Source organism: Melospiza melodia, chromosome 6 (assembly GCF_035770615.1).
Source record: "Melospiza melodia melodia isolate bMelMel2 chromosome 6, bMelMel2.pri, whole genome shotgun sequence".
NCBI lineage: Eukaryota > Metazoa > Chordata > Aves > Passeriformes > Passerellidae > Melospiza > Melospiza melodia.
Window position 1 is genome coordinate 59,676,951 of NC_086199.1, and position 21,620 is coordinate 59,698,570.

A 21,620-nucleotide genomic window follows, 5' to 3' on the forward strand; every position below is an offset into this window, starting at 1 on the left:
GCCTACAGCACCGAGGTTTAATTTACAATACACCAAATTTTCCTAACATTGCAGCCATACAGCCCTTTAGAGCAAAATGCAGCAGACCGTGGACAGAGATCTGTTGAATTCATCCTCCCAGACTCACTTCTGACAAATTTCAAGATTCTTAAAAAAGGCACATGAATTAACAGTGGGGGGGGAAAGCATAAATAAAGATTAGTGTTTCCTCTAAGAGGGTTTCTAGCACCACAAAGAAAACCATCTTCATTATGATGGTCCAAAAAAAAACAAACCAAAACTATTTTCAACCAAATTGCTCCTGTAATTCTAAAATTCTTAACATCTATAAAATATTTTTATAAAGACTGACATACAATATAAAAAAGTCATTAGTTTCTAGTTTGAGAATTTATGTACATGTGAAAGTCATGAAAAGCCATTACACAAAAATCATTCAACATGCAATGACAACACTGGATAACATTAAATGGTATTTCAATATCCTTAGAATGAAGTACAGTTTGAACCCTTTCATTAATAAGAATATTCCCCACTATATTAGTCTAACAAGAAAAATTATATATTCTGTTGATCAATAAACAGAATAGCCACAAAGTAGTGTTGGTTTTGCCTCCAAATTAGCACAGCCTACTTCATTTATAAATGTACAAAAGAAAAATGAAGCATTGCTAGTCTGAAAAAATTAACAGCTTTCAGGAAACAATTTGCTATCCTTTCTTTGGTAATTTATTATGATTTCTTTGGTATCTTTGGTATAAATTTGGTAATTTATTTATTCCGGGATGTACCTGATATATCATCAGCTTTAGGGGGTTTTGTTAAACTGGCTATCCAAAAATGAGTCATGTTATGCATAATTCTGCATTATTTAGGCTATTCAGAAGGCACACCACTGCTATTCCCAAAGGACAAACTCAGAGCTATTAATTCTTACAAGCACAAAAATATAACTCAATACATTGAATTCTGCAATTACAATTCAATACACTAAGATGCAAAGTCCTGCCTCTGAGATGGAATAACCCCATGCAACAGTACAGGCTGGGGGCCAACTGGCTAGAAAGCCTATTTGCAGGGGAAAAACCTGGAGGTCCCTGTGGACAAAGTGAGCATGAGCCAGCAGTGTGCCCTGGCAGCAAAGGCAGCCAACAGCATCCCAGGCTGTTTTAAGAGAAGCGCTGCCGGCAGGTTGAGGGAGCTGGTAATTTCCCTCTTCCTGGCATTTGAGAGACTGCATCAGGAGCAATGTCCAGCTCTGGTCTTCCCAGGACAAGACAGATACTGAAACAGTGAAGCAAGACAACTGGGAGACTGCAGTGTGATATACCAGATAGACAGGAAGCTGTGAGCTTGCACAGCCTGGGGAAGAGCAGCTGAAGGTGAGAGCTTATTGCTGCCTGCAGCAGCCTAACAAGAGGGTGTAGGGAAGATGGAACAAGGCTCCTTGCAGAGGTGCACAGGGACATGACAAGAGGCAAGGGACACAAGCTGAACTATTCCAATTCAATATAAGGAAGAAAATATTACCTTGAGGGTGGTCAAACACTGGGCTAAGTTGCCAAGAAACACTGTGGCATCAGCATCCTTGGACACAGTCCAGCTTGACTGGAGATGGCCCTGTGTAACCTGCTCTAATTGGACCTGCACTGAGCAAGAGGTAGGACTGGATGGCCCCCAGGTGGTGCTTTCTTATTTACATATTTCTGTGAAATATGTGCTAGCATTTTGTATGATACACATCCCAGTTTGAACAACATACAGGAGCATTTCAGAGTATCACACTCCAGGCAATCACTAAGCTATTCAGGGCCAGCAGCCAGCCTTATATTTGCTTTTCTTGTCTTTTCCTTCAAACAAAGTCTTCAGTCTTTTGTACAGGACTTAATTCTAGTAAATTAACAGCATTAGACATGGCATTTATACTATGCCTTCCCACTTTGGATCCCAAATGCTTTAGAAATGATGCATTACTTCACATAGAAACAGGCTTCTGTTTTGCTCCCAGCAAAACAGGGAAGGTGGCATTAAGTCAGTGGAACAGCACATTTTTCTTCCTGTCACACTGTGCCTGTACGTCACTAGCACTATCCTAATGTAAAGGATTTTGTCCTGCCCACAATTCCATGACAGTCTCAGGCCTGTCATAAATACCACCATATTAAGTGGACATACTCTTTCATGCTTAGGTTAATTGATTTAAAATTTATTATTTCAGATTAATAAAAATATCCTGATGCTTGAGCTGCAAATTTCCATGCTCAAAGTCAAAATGTACAAATTGCTACAGTATTGCACCTGCAACTTACTGTCATTTATTATTAAGAGTATGAATATCAAAATGGTAAAGTCTACTTTAGTACAGGCAGAGTGCACAGTAGTTCTTGGCAGTGCTGCCATATAGTTTATAGTTTATTAATAGAGTGTAGATCTTGAAAAGATCACTACATTAATTTTAAAGGCTTGATGTTAGAAATAAGATGTCGGTATTAAACAGGTAAAAGAGAGTAATGAATTTCTCTTTTATTTTTGTGCTTCTTGCAGTCACTCAAAGCCAATAGGCTGTGACTGAAACACAATTAATAACCCATGAGCACAGTAGAGGGATAAAGCAAATATGTATTTGTATGTCCTTTGTAGAATAGAGATCTTCCAGCAGCTAAGAGGAGCAAAAATCAGCACTGACAAGGTGACACTGACTGCGTTTTAAGGAACACAAGTCACAGAACACATCCAAACTGGCTAAATAACAGGGGTAATGAGTGATACACATTTTAACCAGATACTGTCAGGACACACATTAATAAAACCGTTTTTGCACCAGGAAAAATCCTTCTGGTGCAGTGGCAGGGGACAGTATTGTGATGTAGCTCTACCAGGGAGGTGAAGATATTGACAGGAAAAATCATCTTCTGCAGTCTTCAAAGGTTATTTGGACACTGGGTACATATGAAAAGTCTGTGTGCTCTACTGATGATGAAAGTTGAGGAGAAACATTTCTTTTCAAAAAGGACCCTGACTTGGGAGCTGTGCAGACACATCAGAGCTTTAGCACACCTGGTTTTTTCACACCTCTAAAATATTTCTCTAAGGATCAAGTGAAACCAGCAGGATAAAGATACCTGGTGCTATTTCTTACTCCTTTCCACTGACCATTTCCACAAATGTTACTGAAGTCCCTAGGGAGAAGAAACTACTACAATTATACAGGGTTAGGAAGGAGAACAGCCACAGTTTTTCCATACCACTTACATTTCCTTCTAATTTCTCTTTGTTCATCCAATAAAAGATTCAAAGCTGTTAGGAACAGAAACAGTTATATGAAGAGACAAACTCTGTTTACAGCCTTTTTTCAGCAGACTTCAAAGACTTTGGCTTACACAGCACTGAGAGACTCAAAAAAGGACAATGTTAATTTTGTTCAACCTTTCCAGCAGTGTTACTCACCTAGAGTATGTTAAGCAGTGGTTTGTTCACACCATCTTCAAATTACTCTCAAGATAAATTCATTAAGATAAAAAAGATAAAAATGTCAGGATTCTCTTTTCCCTAAAGTATTCTGATTTACTACAGATGGATGAAACAGTATACCAAAGGAAACAGAAGATGCATCCAAGGAAGGATCTACAGAGTTTCCACTCTAAACAAACACAATTAATTTTTATATTACTGAAGACTTTCTCCTCATTCAGGCTCACAGTAGAATAATTGAACTTGGCAGATACTTTCTGTGACATGCCCTGCCCTGTCTTTGCTGGGGCTTTTATGTGCTAGCAAGCACAAAAGAAAAAGGAGGAAAGAAGTGAGATATATCAACCTGTATCTTCATTGCAATAAAAATGATTTTTACTCAGCTACATTATTTTAGTGCTGTACCCTGTACAGAGGTAAATGAAGAGGCCTGATCAGTTTAATACAATATAAAATCTTAAGAAAGCAAACCACTCTATTTCCTTATTTTGGGGTAGCTGGTTCATATCAACTCCAAGAAGGAACACATTGTTGGCCTTGCCTGGCTACACTGATATAAAAACTACCTGGGAACTGTCTGCACTAAGACTGCACCAAATCAAAGCTTCTTAACATACCTTTTATGGTGTTAAAAATGGGAATTAAAAAACAATCTTTGTGGAAGCCTAATACATGCAAGGTTACTAGAAGCCTGCACAAGACCAGGTTCAGGGACATAATCTCTCCAATCTTTATTTTCTTCCTTTGTTGAACAGGGGCAACCATGCTTTTTTCTGTGGTATTAAATAATGGCCTTTTCTGCTAGTCCAGAAATAAAAGTGAGTGAAGATAGTCCTTGTATTGATGTGCTGTCTTGTTTATGATAGAAACTACTTTGGTTTTAGATGGGAAGTGTTCTAAAAAAGCTTTTACAACAGGTTCAGAAATATAAAAGCCATTTCAGGATGAGGACCTCTCTATCCTTTATTTTGTTACTTCTTGAAAGGGCTTTTTAAATGTTAGCAGCTACGACTGCCCTCGCTCAACTGATGCTCCCTTGTCAGCACTCCTTCTGTTGACATCTCTTTGTTTGCTCTCAGCTTGTCTCTCCTCCTTCCCAACCCCTTAAAAGAAAACAAGAGGTTGGAATTGAACTTTTGGCAGGCATAGAGCCACTAAAACACATTGAATAAGTTTGCTGGGCAAGTCAGATTTCAGTAAAAGAGTTTCTTTCCTCACTTTCAGTGATATACACTTTCTTTCCTACACTTTCAGAATATTTTCCCCTCTTCCCGGTGGCACCCTCCATATATTGTAGTAAGCAAAGCTGCTCAGAAAATGGGAAGCATTTTCAGCTTAAATAGGTTGAAAGAGATGAAAAGTTAGGGTAATGTCATGCTTCTATTTGATATAAAATAAAGCTTTTTGTCTAAAAAGAATATAATTTAAACTGTGCACTTAAAGTGGGTGTATGTGTACATATTTGGGTTTTTTCCAAGCTAAAAAAAAGGCATTCATTTCCTTGTTAAGCTTTCTCACAGACAGGTACTGGCAGCATTCCCTGCCTCATGGTGATAGCTACTTTGAGTATCAGAAGTTCATTAGTAACAATTAAACGTTCTACAGCACTTGAGAAGAGGTTGATCCTGTTTCATAAGCCAATGTCAGTGAGCATATTATAAATTACAGTAGTCCAATTACTCTACAGCTAATATTTAGCACTTATACTTTGCTTTGAACACACACTCTGCAACTGATAATTAATTCTTAATGCTGGCATGCAGATATATTATCCTAATTTCACAGATAAATCAGAAAAGCGAGATAATTTGCCAAAAGCCACTTAGTCTTGAGTGGAGTCAGGACTAACCAGGGGAAGATTCAACCCTGTATCCATGGCTTCCAAGCCAGGGCTGACCACTATCTTGGTCACTATGTGATATTTGTATTATTCCAGCTCAGTCTCTGCATGGCAAAGACATCCTTACCACATTATACTATCAGAAATGATTTTGGTTGTCAGATCTGGTTCTACTTTAATCTACCCTACCTCTACAGAAAAACCCAATTAAACCCAAATTAAATAAAAAAAAATGTGCAGAATGTATATCAGCATCTTCACTCGTGCAACTGCTTCCACAAGATCTTGTTAGTCCCCAACTTTCCCACATCCATCCCTTTCCATGAAAGGAAATGAGATCTCATTATTTCAGTATCATTTCAGCAGGTTTCAGTTTATTTCACTGCACTTCACCTCATACCATTCCATCTAATTGTTTTCACTTAATTCCAGAACTATCTTTTTTTTTTCCTTGACGAGGTTTTGTCTGCCTGAAAGTTTTTATAATGCAGACTGCAGAGCTTCAAAACTTGGAAGCTCCTCATTCAAGTGATTCTTCTGGCATGTCCTGTAACAGAGCTGGTGTGTACCCACCCTGCACCCACATGGATGGTTCCCATCCACACACTGCAGCTTACCACAGCAGCAGCAGCAACATATTGAAAAGTCCAAGGGGACAATTGTATGTGACAGCAAATAATTCTGTTACCTTACTTGTCATTTCAGCTCATCTCACTCTTACCTCATTGCCTCTGCTAGTGACCAACAAGAAACCTCATTGTTCCTCCCTCTACACATTTGCTTGAGGTTCTGTTTCTGCGTCACAGCCAGTCTGTGCTTCAGGACAAAACCTTGCCCCCTGTGAATTGAATGTTAACTTCAGGACAGTGTCTTCAGAGAGACTATGGCAAAACTCTCACAAATATTGCCCAGATTCCTTACCTATTATTTTGTTTGTATTCCAGAACAGCCCCAGAGATTGGAGAAGACATGTTTCTCCTTAGAAATTCAGTGTCCCTTCTTCTGAGAATAATGACATTTCTCTGTTGCTCAAAAGAATGCAGCAAATATAACACTGAATCCCAGCATGACAGGGTTTTCAGAACTCCTTTCTTATCATTTATTAGTGTTACTGTAATTATATAAAGCTCATGAGTCACACATCCTCAGACATATCTGTAATATCTGCAGGAAGATAAGCAAAACCTTTACATAACCATTCTGATACTAGAATCCACATTTTTTTAGCATTCAGAGGACTCCATTTTTAAGTGATCCCACCACAGGTAGATGGCTGCCATATAATGTTTAGGATGTCTTTGGTAAGGTACCTCTTCCCTGCAAAAACAGAGCATTTTAAACAAGGGAGCAATAACCCAAGGGAGAAAAAAAAAGTAAAAGCCTCTCACTAAAATATCAACATCATAATCATTATTTAAAATATAAACAAAACCCCCCCAAAATTAACAAACCATTGGTCAGACACATTAACATTATTTCGTTTCAGTTGTCCCAAAAAAGACTCGAACTTAACAATAAGCCACAACTAAAATATGTTTATAATAACTGATTTGACCAGTCTTATTTTTACACCTTTTTCCCCAAGGACAAACCTTCTCTGTTTGTCCCACAAGGGAAATATAGCCATGAAGTTCAAATTTCACCCTTGTTTTTTTTTTTATTGAGATACAGAACTTTAAGCAAAATAGTAAAGAAACACTAATAACAACTAAACTTAAAAAAAATTAGAAAACTACAGTTTCACTGGTATTAGATTACCACACTTCTTATTAAGTTAAACAGACTAAAAAGACTGCTAGATACTACTAAAAAGGGAGTTTTTAATTAACAAAGTAATACCATTTTCAGGGTTTTTTTGTAATTTTACTCCTCTTGTTAGAAACAATTTTAAATGCTAAAGTTCACATTAATCCATTACTACAGTCTCTATATAATAGTCTGTACATTTAAATACATGAAATGAGGTTAAAGATGCAAATACATTATTTTCTTAAATTGGTTATTGTTTCTGCTCATTTATCACTGTTAAACAAGAACATTGTTAAACAAGAACATAAACAAGAACCACAGAAGCTGTAGAAAGCAAATATAACAACCGTGCCTTTCTGATTGGTTTTGCACACTGAAACAGAGCAGTAACACAAACACGAAATAAAACATCAATATCCTAGTGCAATTCTGTATAAACAGCCAGTGAAAATTATTGTATTCTACATATCATATTTCATACCATATATATGATAATCATAGTTTGGGTTGCAATGGATCTAATCTGCTCAAAAAGAGATTAAGACACAAACTTTAACTCTTCGTCAAAAAAAAAAAAAAAAATGCACAGCTTTGTTTTAAATGTCTCCAGAGATGGGAGATTCCCTGGGCAGCCTGTTCCAGCGCTCTGCCAGCCTCAGTATAAGGAAATTTCTGCTCATGTTGAAGAGGAACTTTTTGTTTATGCACCACCGTGAAGAGTCTGCACCACCGTGAAGAGTCTGGCATCCCCTTCTCGGCACCCGCTTTGAGATGTGATAAATGCGGGGACAGTGCCTCAATGTGTGTTCGGCACACGTGTGGGGGTGATGAACAGCAGTGGCGGCAAACAGCCAGAGGCCCTGAGGGGATCATGGCAACACCGGGAGCTGCGCACACAGCGCTCCGGGCGGGGCACACGAGCAGGGACCGGCGGGCACTGAAGCGGGCCGTGCAGCGGGCAGGGTCGCCACTCTCCGCCATCCCCGCTCCCGAGCGCCGAGAGAAGCGGGAAGCGCCGGGAAGTGCCGGCGCCCGTCTCCCGGTAGCACCGCCCCGAGGCGGGGCCCGGCCCGGTCGTCACGGTCGCGGAGGCCTCTGGGACACGTAGTCCGCGCCCGCCCGCTCCGCGCCGCCGCCCGCCCGCCCGGAACTACCGGTCCCGGCGCGCCCCGCGCCCACCCCCGCGGGAGCGGCTCCGGCAGGAAGGCGGCGGCGCGGCCCGGTCAGGCAGCCCGGCCATGAGCTCCGCCAGGGAGTCCCAGAGCCACCACGGCCTCAAGCGAGCGGCCTCCCCCGATGTAACCGGGCGCGGGGCGGCGGCGCGGCGGGAGGGGGTTGGCGGCGCGGGGGGCGGCGGCAGGGCCGCGGCTCGGCGGCGGAGCCCCCGGCGGGACGCGGGCAGGCCGCGGCCGGCCGGGCGGGCTGCGGCGGGGCGGAGGGGCCGCTCGGGGCGGGCGGGCGCAGTGAGCGTGTGCTCCCGCAGGGCTCCAGCAGCTGGGAGGCGGCGGACCTGGGCAACGAGGAGCGGAAGCAGAAGTTCCTGCGGCTGATGGGCGCCGCGAAGGTGAGGCCGCCGCGCCGCCCATGAGGGCGGGCACGGGGAGCGGGGCTCTGCGGGGCGATCTGAGCAAAGCGACAACAACCCAGAGCTGCCGGGCTTTGGGGTCTCCTCAAGGAGCATTTGGGTTTCACCGCTGTTGTGGCGGCAGCCGTGTTACACAAAACCGCGCTCGGAAGTTGTCGAGTCCTGCGCCGCAGCTTCATCCCCACCCCGCGCCTTAAATGCTTTCAGACCGGCTCGTGAAATTACTTGGTGACGCTTCCGAGAGACGGGCCTTGTTACAAATTAACAAACTTACCTGCTAGGTCTGTAAATTTCTCTGTCACTGGAAAAACTTTTAAAAGAGTGGTAGTTTAAAGACACTAAAGTAGTAAACCTAGGGAATATTTTGAAAGAGAAAATACGCTAAAACTGAATTTCTATTACGCTTGCTGCAAAACTGGTTAAATGCAATAATGATTTTTTCATGTATAAAATGGTGGTTTAGTATTGCACTTTTACTTACTTTCAGAAAAACCCATTTTTACCTGTAGTACCTTATTTTGCTTGAATACAGTAATTTTGTAAGCTAAAATAGCTAACTGTGTTAAAGAGGTGAAAGTTAGGACTGTAGTGGATGGGGATACAGTTCCCCATTAAAGCATCCCACTACCACTAATCTGAATGTCTGCTTGGGTACTCAGTGCTGCTTGCTGTGTAATGCCAGTTCCTGCCTACTGGGACACATTTGCTAATGAGCAACTACTGAGCCAATAAATTAATCATTACTGTGAAGGGCTTACCTGACACTGTGAGCAGTCTGAAAGTGGGATCATCATAAGATGCACGGCCTGAACTGTTGCAGAGTGTCAGAGAAAGGGTAAATGATCAGAACCTGAATACACATCTGTCTAGCATCATGTAGTATAATTTTTGTATCAGTGGCAAGAAACAGGGTGAAATAGAACCATCTCTGGGGTCTGGGAAGAGCAAAGAGTGTGTAGTTGCTGGGGTTTGTTTTTCAGGAAATTCAGCAAAAGAAAGATGAAACAAGCTTACCTAGAGGCAGCAGCTCTTAGCTAGGAAAGCTTCCAGTCCTGCAGTTGGGTGGCAGGGTTTGACAGGGAACCTTTTCCATTCAAGATGTCCAGGATGTTGGCAGAGCTGTCAGTGCACCCTAAAGCTCCAAAACAAACTGCCTTTTCTTTTAGAAAGAACATACTGGCCGCCTTGTTATCGGAGACCACAGATCAACCTCTCACTTCAGGACAGGTCAGTTTATCCAACAGCTGATACAAAGCTGGAAATCTAACCCTTATTTTGGAACATTCCAGTGCTCTGAGCTTGGTAGATATGGCAGGGAAGGATTTCAAGATTCGTGGCTGCAGCTGCAGATGGGTCAGGCTGTGGAGTTGTAGAAGTTCCTTATTTCTGTCAGATTACTGACAAATGGTTTCTGTGACTGCACTCACTTGCCTTTTAAAGTCCAGTGTGTGCCAGGAGATCCAAACTATGTACATAGAAAAGAACAGGGGTTGATTTGTCCCTGACCTGGTTACCTATTGAATAGAAAGATCTCTGCCCTAAAGCAATGAGGGAAAAGCTGTAAAGCAAAGACGTAAAAGGTGCAAGGTCATCTGCAAGATCAAGGCAGTCAGCAATAATTGGATGTCTTGTAGGACCATGGTAACTCCTTATCATGCTTTCTTGGGAAGTCGAGGTACATGGCACCAAGCTGGGTTGGACTGCACTGCCTGAGAGAAGCCTTGATAAAGCCTTGTGGAATAGCAGCTGTCAGCACTCCAGAAAACTTTCCCTCATATTCCAGAAAACTTTCCCTGATGCCTTCCACTGATCATTTGTCATGTGATGAAAAATTATCTATGGGCCAAAATAAGCCTGAGGATTGGTTCCAGGTGCTGCTGCTCTTAGCTTACAGAGACTGAGAATCACTCCTTCATACCTGAATTTCTAGAAAGAAAGTGATGCTTCTCCTTGAAGTCATACAGAATCAGTACTCATTTGTTAATAGCAAGAAGTTAAAATGCCGGGGGGTTTAACACTTCTTTCTCTAACATACAGTTCTTGTCCTTTTACAATAACATACAGCTCTAATTTCCAAATCAGGAAGTGTGGATTTGCAATAGAACCTTTCAGCTTCACAGAGATACAAATTAAAAGCTAGTGTTGTAGGGGAGAATTAGAGATTCTTACCTTTTCCAAGTACATAGGATCCTTCACTATTTTAGACCACTTACTCAAGGAAATAAAGGGGTTATAGAAATAGCTCATGAAAATTAAATTTTTCTGCTAATTGCTAAGGATGGAAAAGTGCAGAGCTGTAGTAACTGCTCCTTGTAATTTGGGATGCATGAAACAGTTTCAGATACATAAACAAGAGTGGTGCTATTGTCCCAAGGCATGATGCTATATCTGAGGGATGATTTCATCACAGTAATCCCATGTTATGTAGTGAAGGTCACAAAGTTTCTCCTTGCTGGGGCATGTTGCAGTATTGGCTGGAAGCACAGAGAACTCACACTGATTACATTTACCTTGTTCTGTAGAACATAACACTGCATAGTGCAACTGTGGAATGCATCAGGTCTCAGGAACTTCCCAGCCCTCTTTGTATCCAAGCCATCCTGCTTGCACCCTTGGTACTGTTGCTTTAAAGTCTAATGGTTTGTATGCAGGAATACTGGGTCCTAGTTTAGAATGGTTGCATTTAAACTTCTTGCCTTTGAAAATGTGACTTCCTGTAATTTGGTGTCTCTGTTAATTTGAATAACCATAACCAAAGTACCCTGGACAATGCAGGGGAAGAAGACAAGAAGATGAACGAGGAGTTGGAGTCCCAGTACCAGCAGAGCATGGACAGCACCATGTCGGGGCGGAACCGGCGCCACTGCGGGCTGGGCTTCAGCGAGGTACTCAGTTCATTTCAGGGATTTGCCTTTCACTTCACTGACACAAGGGGGTTCTGGCTTTAAAAATCCATGCAGACTTCCATGGTTTGGGTTAAAGGACAAACTTACTGCAGCCACGTGGCTGCTGTTTGTGTACACTGTGGTGGTCATTTAGGTGCTTATCAATGAGAGATGCTTCTCATTGTTTCTCATTGTTCTGAGAAGTGAAGACCTCTGCTCCAGAGCAGTCTGATTAGGGCACAGAGTAATAGTTTTAATATATTAAATCAGGGTGTGGCTGAGGAACACATAAGCAGGCAGGATCACCATCTGCATTGTTGTTAGTAATCATTGGATTACTTCAGTATTCCTCATGCTGCAGTTTGCTAAGTGTCCTTTCAGAGATCAGTCACAAATGTGAATTCTGGATGGCCTAGCCTTTAGTTACATCTTGTCACTCTGTGACAAATATTCCAATGTCAATACTGGAATTACTGAACTGATGTGATCTGCAACTTCAGACTCACTGAATGGTGTCTTTAGGATTTCTGCTGTAACTAAATAAACCAGTGGCTGATGAATTCATGTCACAGCTGGCATGATTAACCACTTCAGGGAGCTGCTTTCTGTGTAATAGTTTGTGTCTTATGGGCCTCTGTTTAGCAACATGACCCATTTTAGTACCAAAATGAAAGAGGCCATTAAGTGAAACAATCTCACTGGGAAATTTTAAAGGCTGCAGTGGAGTTGCCAGGAAATAATATTTTATCTCTCTCATAATCTGAACTTACAGTTTCAGGGAGATGAACCAGAAGAGGAGGCAGCTGGACACTCCTCTGATGAGAGTTCAGATGATTCTGAAAGTGGCTCTGATTCAGAGCAAGAGGAGTCTGCAGAGGAGCTACAAGCTACTGAAAAACATGAGGAAGCTGAGGTTCCAGAAAACAAAAAAGAATCAAAAAGCAACTATAAAATGATGTTTGTGAAAGCCAGTGGTTCATAACTGCAGATGTAACAGCTTTGTATTTAAAGTACAGTAAGCCTTATTGTTACAGTGCAAAGTGGAGGACTGCTACAGCACAGATCTTTGTATTTTGATTTTAAAAAGACCCTGTTAGATGACAAAAAGTAGTATTTGCTTTCTGTTGCCATGGATAACATTTTTATGGGCGCAGTGATATTACTGGTTTTTGTAAAGTCTATAAAATCCTGGATGTAGAAATAAATTTGTTTTGTTCCTGCCCAATCTTTACAATGTTATCTGAACTATCCCTTCCCTTATTCCATGCCAGATAAGGAAGCTTCATGTTAGTGGTTTATTCAGTTAGTGCCCCAGTCTTGAATTTTTGACTATTAAGATTACATGTGAATTACGTGATGTTGCATTAGTTGTAAAATACCAATATCAGCATTATTCTGTGATGTACTAGAGCTTTAAACAATGATTTTGTGTATAGATGCTAGTGTTGGCAGGGCTGAGGAGAAATTGCTCACTTTTGTGACAGCGTTGATCACTGTACCCATCTGAAGTCCTACAGCAGTTGCATAGAGAATATGTTTTAGAAAAGAGTAATACAGCAGAAGGCTCTAATTGCTTCTTTGGCTTTCTAACGAGGGGGAGGAGCTGTAGTTGTTTCTACCTTTCAGTAGAAAAGAGTGATTTTTTTGAATTACTGGTTCCTGGCTAGAGCACTGAGCTGTTATTAAAAATAACACCTCCCAGAGAAACCAGTTTACTTTGAAAGAGAAAGTATACTTTGATAATGAAAAGGATATACAAATCATTTTAGCTTTTTTAAAATATAGAATAAAGAGTTAAGTATGCGAGCCCTTCTTCCTTTTCTCCCTGCACATGCATCACTTGGAGCTCTGAGTCAATTAGCACAAGGCTGTAGCTGTCAAGCCCAGCTGATATGCTTAGAAAGCCAGGAGTTCAGCAACTCCTCCCAGCAAGAGTTAAACACATCCATTCCTCTGCAAAGTCATTGCATTCATGTAATGAATAAAATACCAGAGCTTTTTAGACTTTTTTTCCTCTTAGTATGTCAGACAGATCACCTGCCTCTCCTGGCTGGGAGAGCAGGACATCTGCCCTGTACCTCTGGTACCCCCACAGCAGTGTTCCAGGGGACACTCCAGGTGCTGCAATTCCTGATGTGCAGACAACATTTCCAAGCCAGTGGGCTGAAGGAAAGCAGCAGTTTGAACTATCATTGCCTAGTTGAATGTAAACATTGCAGCATCAGCTATTGGGGGAGGACTTGGAATAAGTATGGAAAAAATAAAAGTAATATTGTAAATAGAAACCGAGTGTAGATTTTGATTACTGTGTTTGACTACATCTGCATTTAATACAAGCTCTTCCACTCAGTCCATTTCAAGAACCATGTTCCAGCAGCCACTAAAGGTCAATCATTTGTACTTGATTTATGTAGATTTTTCTGTTTTCCCCATACTGCAAGCTTCTAATACATTGGGAAAAAATTTAAGTAGCTTGTGCATTGTGAAGAGAGAAAACCTCACCATGACTTAGGAAAGGTGCTCTATCTCTAGGAAAGAGAGTGAGATGCCTCCCTAAGAGATCAGCTGATCACTTTCCTAATAGACCAATTCCAGGTTTTCCTGGTTAGACGCTCAAGCTAAACTCAAACCCCAGCATTTCACTGTTGAGATTCTTTAGCCGTGGCTGCCACTCACCTCTCTGCCTTCTCTGTCCCAGCAGTGCTGCTCTCTCAGCTCTCCCACCAGCATGCAGCCATGCAGAGATTCGTGGTGGGATCTGGAAAGACCCAGGAAAAGCGGATCCAGCTGGCCAGCCCTGCACAGCTCTCTACTGACAGACAAAATGAGGGGCTCTTCCACTCAGCCTCTTGCCTCCCTGATTAGGCATCAGTTTCAGTTATAAATAAACAGAACACACAAAGATAAAAAAATAAGCTGAAATTAAACTATTCTAGATGCAGCTCTGACTGGGGAAAAAAAGAAAAAAATCTGCAGAACTTTGATGACCAAAAGCAGAACACCAAATATGAACATCTGATGAGATTTGGGGTAACATCTGTTATGCTGACCTAAGACTCACCTGCTCAAAGTAGGAAGAGTTATTCTACATAGTCTTGTCTGTTTCTGCCTAACATTTATAAACATTCTAAGAACTTGCATGCAGACTGATCGATGAAGCAGCATAAGCTTCTCCCTATGTACCATGAAAGGCTGATTTAGCTCAGTGAATGTTTCAATTCAGGAGTCAGTTTTGGCAACATTTGCTCCAACAGTATCAGCAGCAGTGGCATGGGTAGGAGCAGGATGGTTTCAGCGCAATGGAGACAGGGAACACAGGAAAAATCAAAGTCCATGTCTTGGTTGATTCCAGCCAGCCCTTTGCTTTTTCAAGTTGGTATGGAAGGAGCTACCAGAGATAACAGCAGAACATGTCATAAGCAGACACTGACTAACAAGAAGGGCAACTGCATTTGTCTGTTAAAACAGGACTTGTCCACTGAAACTCCTCAAGTCAAAGACTAGTTTACCATCTCAATAGAAAGGCAGAAGTCTGCCTGTTCTCCTACACCTCAGAGAAGGACTGAAGTTGGGCCACAGAGATTTGTCACAGAACAGCCATCACATCTGCTAAGTTTTCATCTGTTTCTAAACCACACTGAAAGTTTGCACACACAAAGAGCAATTCAGGCGCATTCTCAGCACTTGGCTTTGGAAGATTGAAAGCACCTGAACAAGGTCAAATGCACTGGTGTGCCTGTTCCCCTTCCTTGGAACCAGGAACCCTCCAGTGAGCTCCATCACAGCCCCAGTGCCCATGGGTCTGGCAGTCTCCACAGAGGGTGCTTCTAAGCCAGGTAAAAAGGGATTCTCAGCATCCTACAGGAATTCTCCGAGGCCAAGGAAACCAGATCTATAAGTTGCCCTGTAGTTTCTTGCAACTGCTTTGCAGTTTACTCTCCCTTTCTTCCTGAAGAGGAGGCTGACAACTTGATTCCTGAAAGCACAATTTATAGGCCAGCTTCAAAGCTATAGGTCCCTCTAAGGCTCTGGTTGGGGAATTCACATCAAAGACGATGTGCACATGTTGTTCTGATGCCAGAGAGGACGCTTGGTAGAAATCTCTGTGGATTTGCTACAGTCCCCAGTACAGGGATTAAATTATGCACTGAAGCTGCCTCTGTAAACTGCAGGAGACAAAGAGAATAAGTGGCAGTGCAATATCTCATAATCAAAGCCTGGCACAGTTCTTTGCATCAGTCTCTTGGAAGCTGTCAGGGGATTAAGAGAAGGGACCATGTGTCAAGGCACCCTCAACTGAAGGGACAGAGCAAAAGCTGGTTTTGTTTGCTTTTAAGCCTGTTACCTCTGCACTTTTACTGAGAAAAATATCTTGGTGCAAGAGGTGTACAACACTGTGAAGGGAAGTGAGTTTCCTTAGTTATTGCACAGCATTAAAGAAACACAATACTTGGTGATTTAACCCATTTGAGTTAGTTTTGATGTGCAGGTGCAGAAGGAGCTCACACAATTTGTGCTATTATCTATCCAAACCCAGTACGATTTATGGTGTCCATTTGAAGATCCAATGAAGAAAAATTAAAAGACAAGACTGAAAAGAACTTCAGATGCTGTCTAAGAAAAAAGCACGGCAACTGGCAATAGGAAAGACAATGTCATGCTACCAAAACACTGCCCTGATGTCATCATTGATTCTACTTCATCCACTACTACCATCAACATCCCACTCCCTTGTTTAATTCTTTCACAAGGTGTTATGAAACATTCTCATTTCCAGCCATTCCTTCCAACCTTCTCCACTGCAATTTAGGCCAAGTCCTTTCACAGAAGCATTTTGCTGCTGTCCAAGTCTATGCATTTGAGCTCTTTGCATCTTTTTACTACCTCTCATTTCCCACCACCAGCCTGCTCTCCACCCTCACCTTCAGCCTCTTACACCTTGCTTGCAGATACATCTCTGCCATGATTTTCTACAATCTCACTCACCTTTGATTTCTTAATCTCTTCTTTCTTTTAGTGCTTCCTTATGCTTCCTTATGGTAAGAGGATTCAGGAAAACATGATTGTCCTTCATGCTTACATCTGGTAACACAATTTCACCAACAGCTGCTCCAAAAATGCCAGTTCTGTTTTCTTTGGAGGCTATTTTCCATTCTGTGTAAGGCAACCAGGAGCACTGGCATATAAATAACAAGTCAACAGTGCTCAAATGTGCATATACTTTCTATGTGCACTTTTTACACATATTCAATACTTTCTGGTTTTATTTACTTTATAATTAGCACTTGAAGTTATTCCACCACCTCCCAGCAATTTCACGGCAGCTTTTATAATCTTACCTCCTTCTTACATTTACCTGTAGTTTAACATTCCAAGTGTGGTTGTTGCACAGGATACCTCAACAGACTTGTATTAAAAATGCTCTTTAAAATTCCAGAGCTTTGAACTAAAGAAATATCTCAAGAAGTTTTCATGGAAAGTTCATTGCGGTTGGTTCAATTCAGCTGCAGTTAGATGCACCTTTTCAAATAATGGGAAAAAAAATGTAAAGGGGTCAGACCCAATCAATACAGTTGTTCAAACAGAATTTCAGGCACTGTGATGTGGGGATTTTTTGTGCTCTTTCTTTGTACTGCTCCACTATGAAGAAAGGTTGCTTTTGCTGGTAGAGCAATAAAAATCTTAGCCTTTTGAATACAGCCAAATAACCAATGGGAATCTTAACCAAGTGTGGAAAATACAGCGATTTTTTCATGTTTTTCTTGTGCATGGCTTTGTTCTTTTTATAATCACACAGCACATGGGCACACAGACACACACAGCACAAAGCAAACACTTTAAAATACCCACAGACAGACATAAATCAGACAGGTAACATCACATCCTGCCTTCTGCATCTTCTAAGTTTTGACACTAGGTAAATCTGGTCTTTCCTTCATAGAACATCCAGAAGTTAATTGCTAAGACACCTGGGAAATAAGTGGTTTTCTAGAGGGGAGCAGATGCTGATATAAAAACATATATATATACACATATATATATATATACTTGAAGATCTGGAAGTCAGAGGAGTAAATGGTGCAGGGGGAAAAATAATGGTGTGAAGTACCAGAACGGGTTGGGAGTGCTCTGCCTTCTCAGAACACCAAACCCTCCCTCCAAAGGCTGTGGGGTATCCAAACCAACCACCCTGATGGGCTTTAAGAGCTTTTTGAAGTAGCAGCACGCAACTTTAGTAGAATCCTTCGGCAGATTTTCCTTCCACACCTAAGATACTTTCCAGAAGAGAATGTCTCGGTAGCTTCCTGAAAAACCTTTGTATCTACTTCTGGTGGGGCTTGTTTGTGGGGGCTTGTTGGTGGTGGTAGTGTGGTTTTTTCCTTCCCAAGTGTTCCAAAACAGCCTGGATGTCTCTAAGTACTGCTTACCTGCCCAGTCCTTTAAAACAAACAGCATAATACAGGTGCACAAAGACAAACAATGCTACAGCTCAGCAGGAGTCCTTGCAGCCCAGCAACCACACAAACTTAAAAACAATAGTGAAAACCAGGGCTGGAGGCTATTGTGCACGTCCAGAAAGGTGAAAGAGGTGCCACTTACAGCTATCAGGCTATACTTTTATAAATGCAGCTGGGCAGTAAACATTTAATAACTTCAGCTGAAGAAATTGGAAACAGATGTACATGGGAAGAGAATTCAGCCTGCAAAATTTTTGCTTGGTATAACATTACAAAACACTAATTAAAAACCAGCACAATCAAAAGAACTGACACTGTTTTCTAATGAGTGAGTTCAATTAGTCCCAAACACTTTACTGTTCAATGGGCAGAGGGGAAAAAAGTCCACTTTCTGACCAAAATTATATTGATCTGCAAGTTCACATAATTTTTTCTTTTACTTTTAATATTAGAAAGTGCTTTTAACACCCTGAGAAGAGCATGTAGATGAAAAGAAACAGAACTGAGAAAGGAAATTGACCCAAACTAAATACTCTATGCATAGGAAAACTAGTTATTTCTATTTAAAAACTACACCCATCCTTACAAAAGATGGTGATTAAGAGCATCATTTCACATATTCAACAAAAAGTTTTGGAAGAAAAATTACCTTATAAATTTTTTCCCAAATATGATATTAACTAGGGACATGACCAAAATCTTTCAATCAAGACTGGTTTTGTTGAAAATATTAATGATGTAACTGTTTAGGGCAAAATCCTTCTCTTCCACACAAACTTGAATGAGCAGATTCTGTGTGTGTGATCAAAGAAAAAAGAATGAGCACCTGTCCCATCCTGCAGAGCAGCACTGCCTCTGCTCCTTTCCCTTCATTGCCTTGTTGTGTCCCAGAAAAACAGGATGAGCACATCCTACAGCAGCTCAGCTCCCAATTTCTGCCACTCACATCCAAAAGCCAAGGACTCACAGCCTCAAACACTCACCCTCGAGTTTGTGCAGTCAACACTAAGCCACAGAAACACTTTTAATAGTTTTTTTCAGAAGAATTCAGCATGTCCAGTGCTCTCCATCAACTTGGGTGTCTTTTGAGGGAATTGCTGCAAAGTCCAACACTGCCAGTGAGCTGCAGCTTTGCCAGTGCCCACCACCTTCCCCTCAGCCAACATCCCACTTGCTATTCAAGAATACAGATTTCACCAATTGCTTAGAAAACATTTCTAAAAACAAAACAAAAAAACTAATAATAATCATCATCAAAATGCAGAATTGGTGTAGAAAGAGTGATTCAAAAACGAGTAAAATAACTGCAAAATTGGGGAACTTCAATGGGATTTGAACCGAAGAAGAGCAAAATGTGATAAAAGCACAAATGACTCCGCATTTCCAACTAGCTGGAAACCGATAAGAGAGCAGACAAGACAGAGGCAATAGGAGGCAGTTATGTTAATATTTTAATCTGTACATATACCATTTTCCAAACGGTTACATTTTATTTAAATTAATGTTTTCTTGCAAAATATTCATTTATGCTTTCAAAACTTTTTATAAAGGCAAAAATAAATCATTATTTTGGCAAAAGGTTTTGAAGTTGATACTGGCAGTATTGAGGTAAAATAGATTGCATTAGCTAAATATATACTTTTAAGAATATTTCTGAGTATAGTGTTAATATATGATGATTTGTCTTAAAGTCTGAAACACAAAGGTCAACTCCAAGGGGTTTTTAGCTACTAGTTGAATACAGGGAATAGACAAGTTAGTGGTTTCACAAAATACTGCAGAAGTATTTCTCAGTTATTTCTCATCCAGAGCTGAACTCAGCTACTAATTACATAACATTGGGAAGTTTTTGCATGTCTTGCATTCAATGCATACACAGGTTTTTTTAAAGTATAGTTGCAGCAATACATTTAGTCTTATTTTCTCCTTATTTCAACCCGCTCACCCTTTGCCCTATGTGTAAGTACAGCACAGAATTTCAAAGTTTGGCAAAGATAAGCACCAGGTGAACATACACAGGAAATTAGCAGGTGCCACATTCCATTAGTTATGCTATGTTTCTAGGATAAATACTAGTCAGTACATCATATTGTAATATCTATTGAAAAAATATCAGAAGAAAATATATATTTACTAGCCAAATGACACATTGTAATTGTTTATTGCTTACTTCACATATTTTAATTAAAAATCATCTTCTTTCACATCTCAACTTCCAAAAAAAATTTTGTTAGCTGTTTGTTATAGAGGGGGCAGCACTACTTTCAAGGGCAACCTAACAAACTGTGGATTGATACCACTAAGTTAATCATCTGGGATCATAAAAAAAGGGACTTAAAACTGGCTTCTGTTATGGCTTTCTTGGGAAATTTCAGCTATACAGTGGTTACTAATATTTACAAATTCAAGCTAACAGTTTTTGCAATGGATTATTTGATGGGCAAAAGGGTGGGTGATCAACTCTACAAAAATATTCCATCTGAAACACCCTTTCACCAAACGTGTCACCCGTGTTAGCTCTATCCATACCCTAACAATGTGCTTCTTGGTTTGTTCAAATTTGCAGGGTTTTTCTCATAAAACTTTATGATGTGCATCTGAGCCTGAGGGGGAAGTAACAGCATCTTTTGGTATCTATGCAAGAAGTGTCTTTTAAAATGAATTCAGCCCTTGATTAAAAAAAAACCTAAAATACACCGTTCTAAAAATACATTGTCAGTATTTTACAGAGTTTATTAAAAGTGCCGTTTATTCGTATAAAAAGTGTGAACTAAACTGAAGTAAATAAAAAATTATCTGCAGTTCTCTTCATTTTCATAGAAAATCCCCCTATCATTCTCTGAATGTCTTTCCAGAAGAAGGGGTCACCAGCCAATGAGTATCTCCACAGAAACCTGGAGAAGAATCTCCTCTGTCCTCCGCGCGGCGTCACAAAGCGGGATTTGCCTCCAGTCTCGCATCAGTGCTCACTTACTGCTTTGGCTGGTGTGAAGGAAAATAAAACATGGTTAAATATTGAAGGGAGTCAGCCAATGCCAATGCCAAGCAGTAAGAAATTGCTGGGAACTTATTTTTTTTTAAGCCTTTTGCAGTTTGACAGCAGGAACAATTCATACAGACACGTTAAGCCCACAATTGTCTCACGATGCCACTGATGCTCAAGGTCCCTGTGTCCCCAGCGCATCACAACTACTTTCTTTTTCTGAAGAAAACATAACTTTTATATAAATATACATCTGTAACTGTACATCTATGAGTACATATTTGTATAGACATGTGCTAGACATGTTTTTAAGTCAGTCTGCAATCACAGAATGGTTTGGGTAGGAAGGGACCCCTGAAGGTCAGCCCCAGCTCCCTGCTCGAGTCTCTGGCACTGTACAATTATTTGAGTTACTCAAGCAACCCTCTTTACTACTTCATCTCTGCTTTATTTTCTTGTTCAATTTCAGGCAATAAAATTAAGCCAAAGAAAATCAGAAGGGTAAGAATAATATGCATCCATAATAAATATAGATGCATAGCAAGTGTCTTAACTAGGGGCACACTCAACAGTTGCATACAATATTTACACCTTTTCCTACTTCCAATTTCAAACAGGGAAATCTCTGCAAATCCTACTGAGAAAAGAC

General features: G+C 40.9%; 2 protein-coding genes across 9 annotated transcripts in view; one reads left to right on the plus strand and one right to left on the minus strand.

Annotated features, from left to right (window-relative positions):
• Nucleotides 1–8,235: 8,235 nt before the first annotated feature.
• Nucleotides 8,236–13,815, plus strand: C6H11orf58 (chromosome 6 C11orf58 homolog). The gene is made up of 5 exons (XM_063158556.1): nt 8,236–8,358; nt 8,544–8,624; nt 9,812–9,872; nt 11,421–11,530; nt 12,303–13,815. Exons 1-5 carry the CDS (start codon nt 8,299–8,301, stop codon nt 12,510–12,512), a joined length of 522 nt encoding a protein of 173 aa, XP_063014626.1. The 5' UTR covers nt 8,236–8,298; the 3' UTR covers nt 12,513–13,815.
• Nucleotides 13,816–19,426: 5,611 nt separating this feature from the next.
• Nucleotides 19,427–21,620, minus strand: part of PLEKHA7 (pleckstrin homology domain containing A7) — a 144,670-nt gene continuing 142,476 nt past the window's right edge. For all 8 annotated transcript variants that reach the window (XM_063158550.1, XM_063158549.1, XM_063158547.1 and 5 more), the window contains one exon: nt 19,427–20,970. In XM_063158550.1, coding sequence (XP_063014620.1) covers nt 20,948–20,970 — 23 coding nt within the window. In that variant the 3' untranslated portion in view covers nt 19,427–20,947. The remainder of the gene's footprint in view (nt 20,971–21,620) is intronic.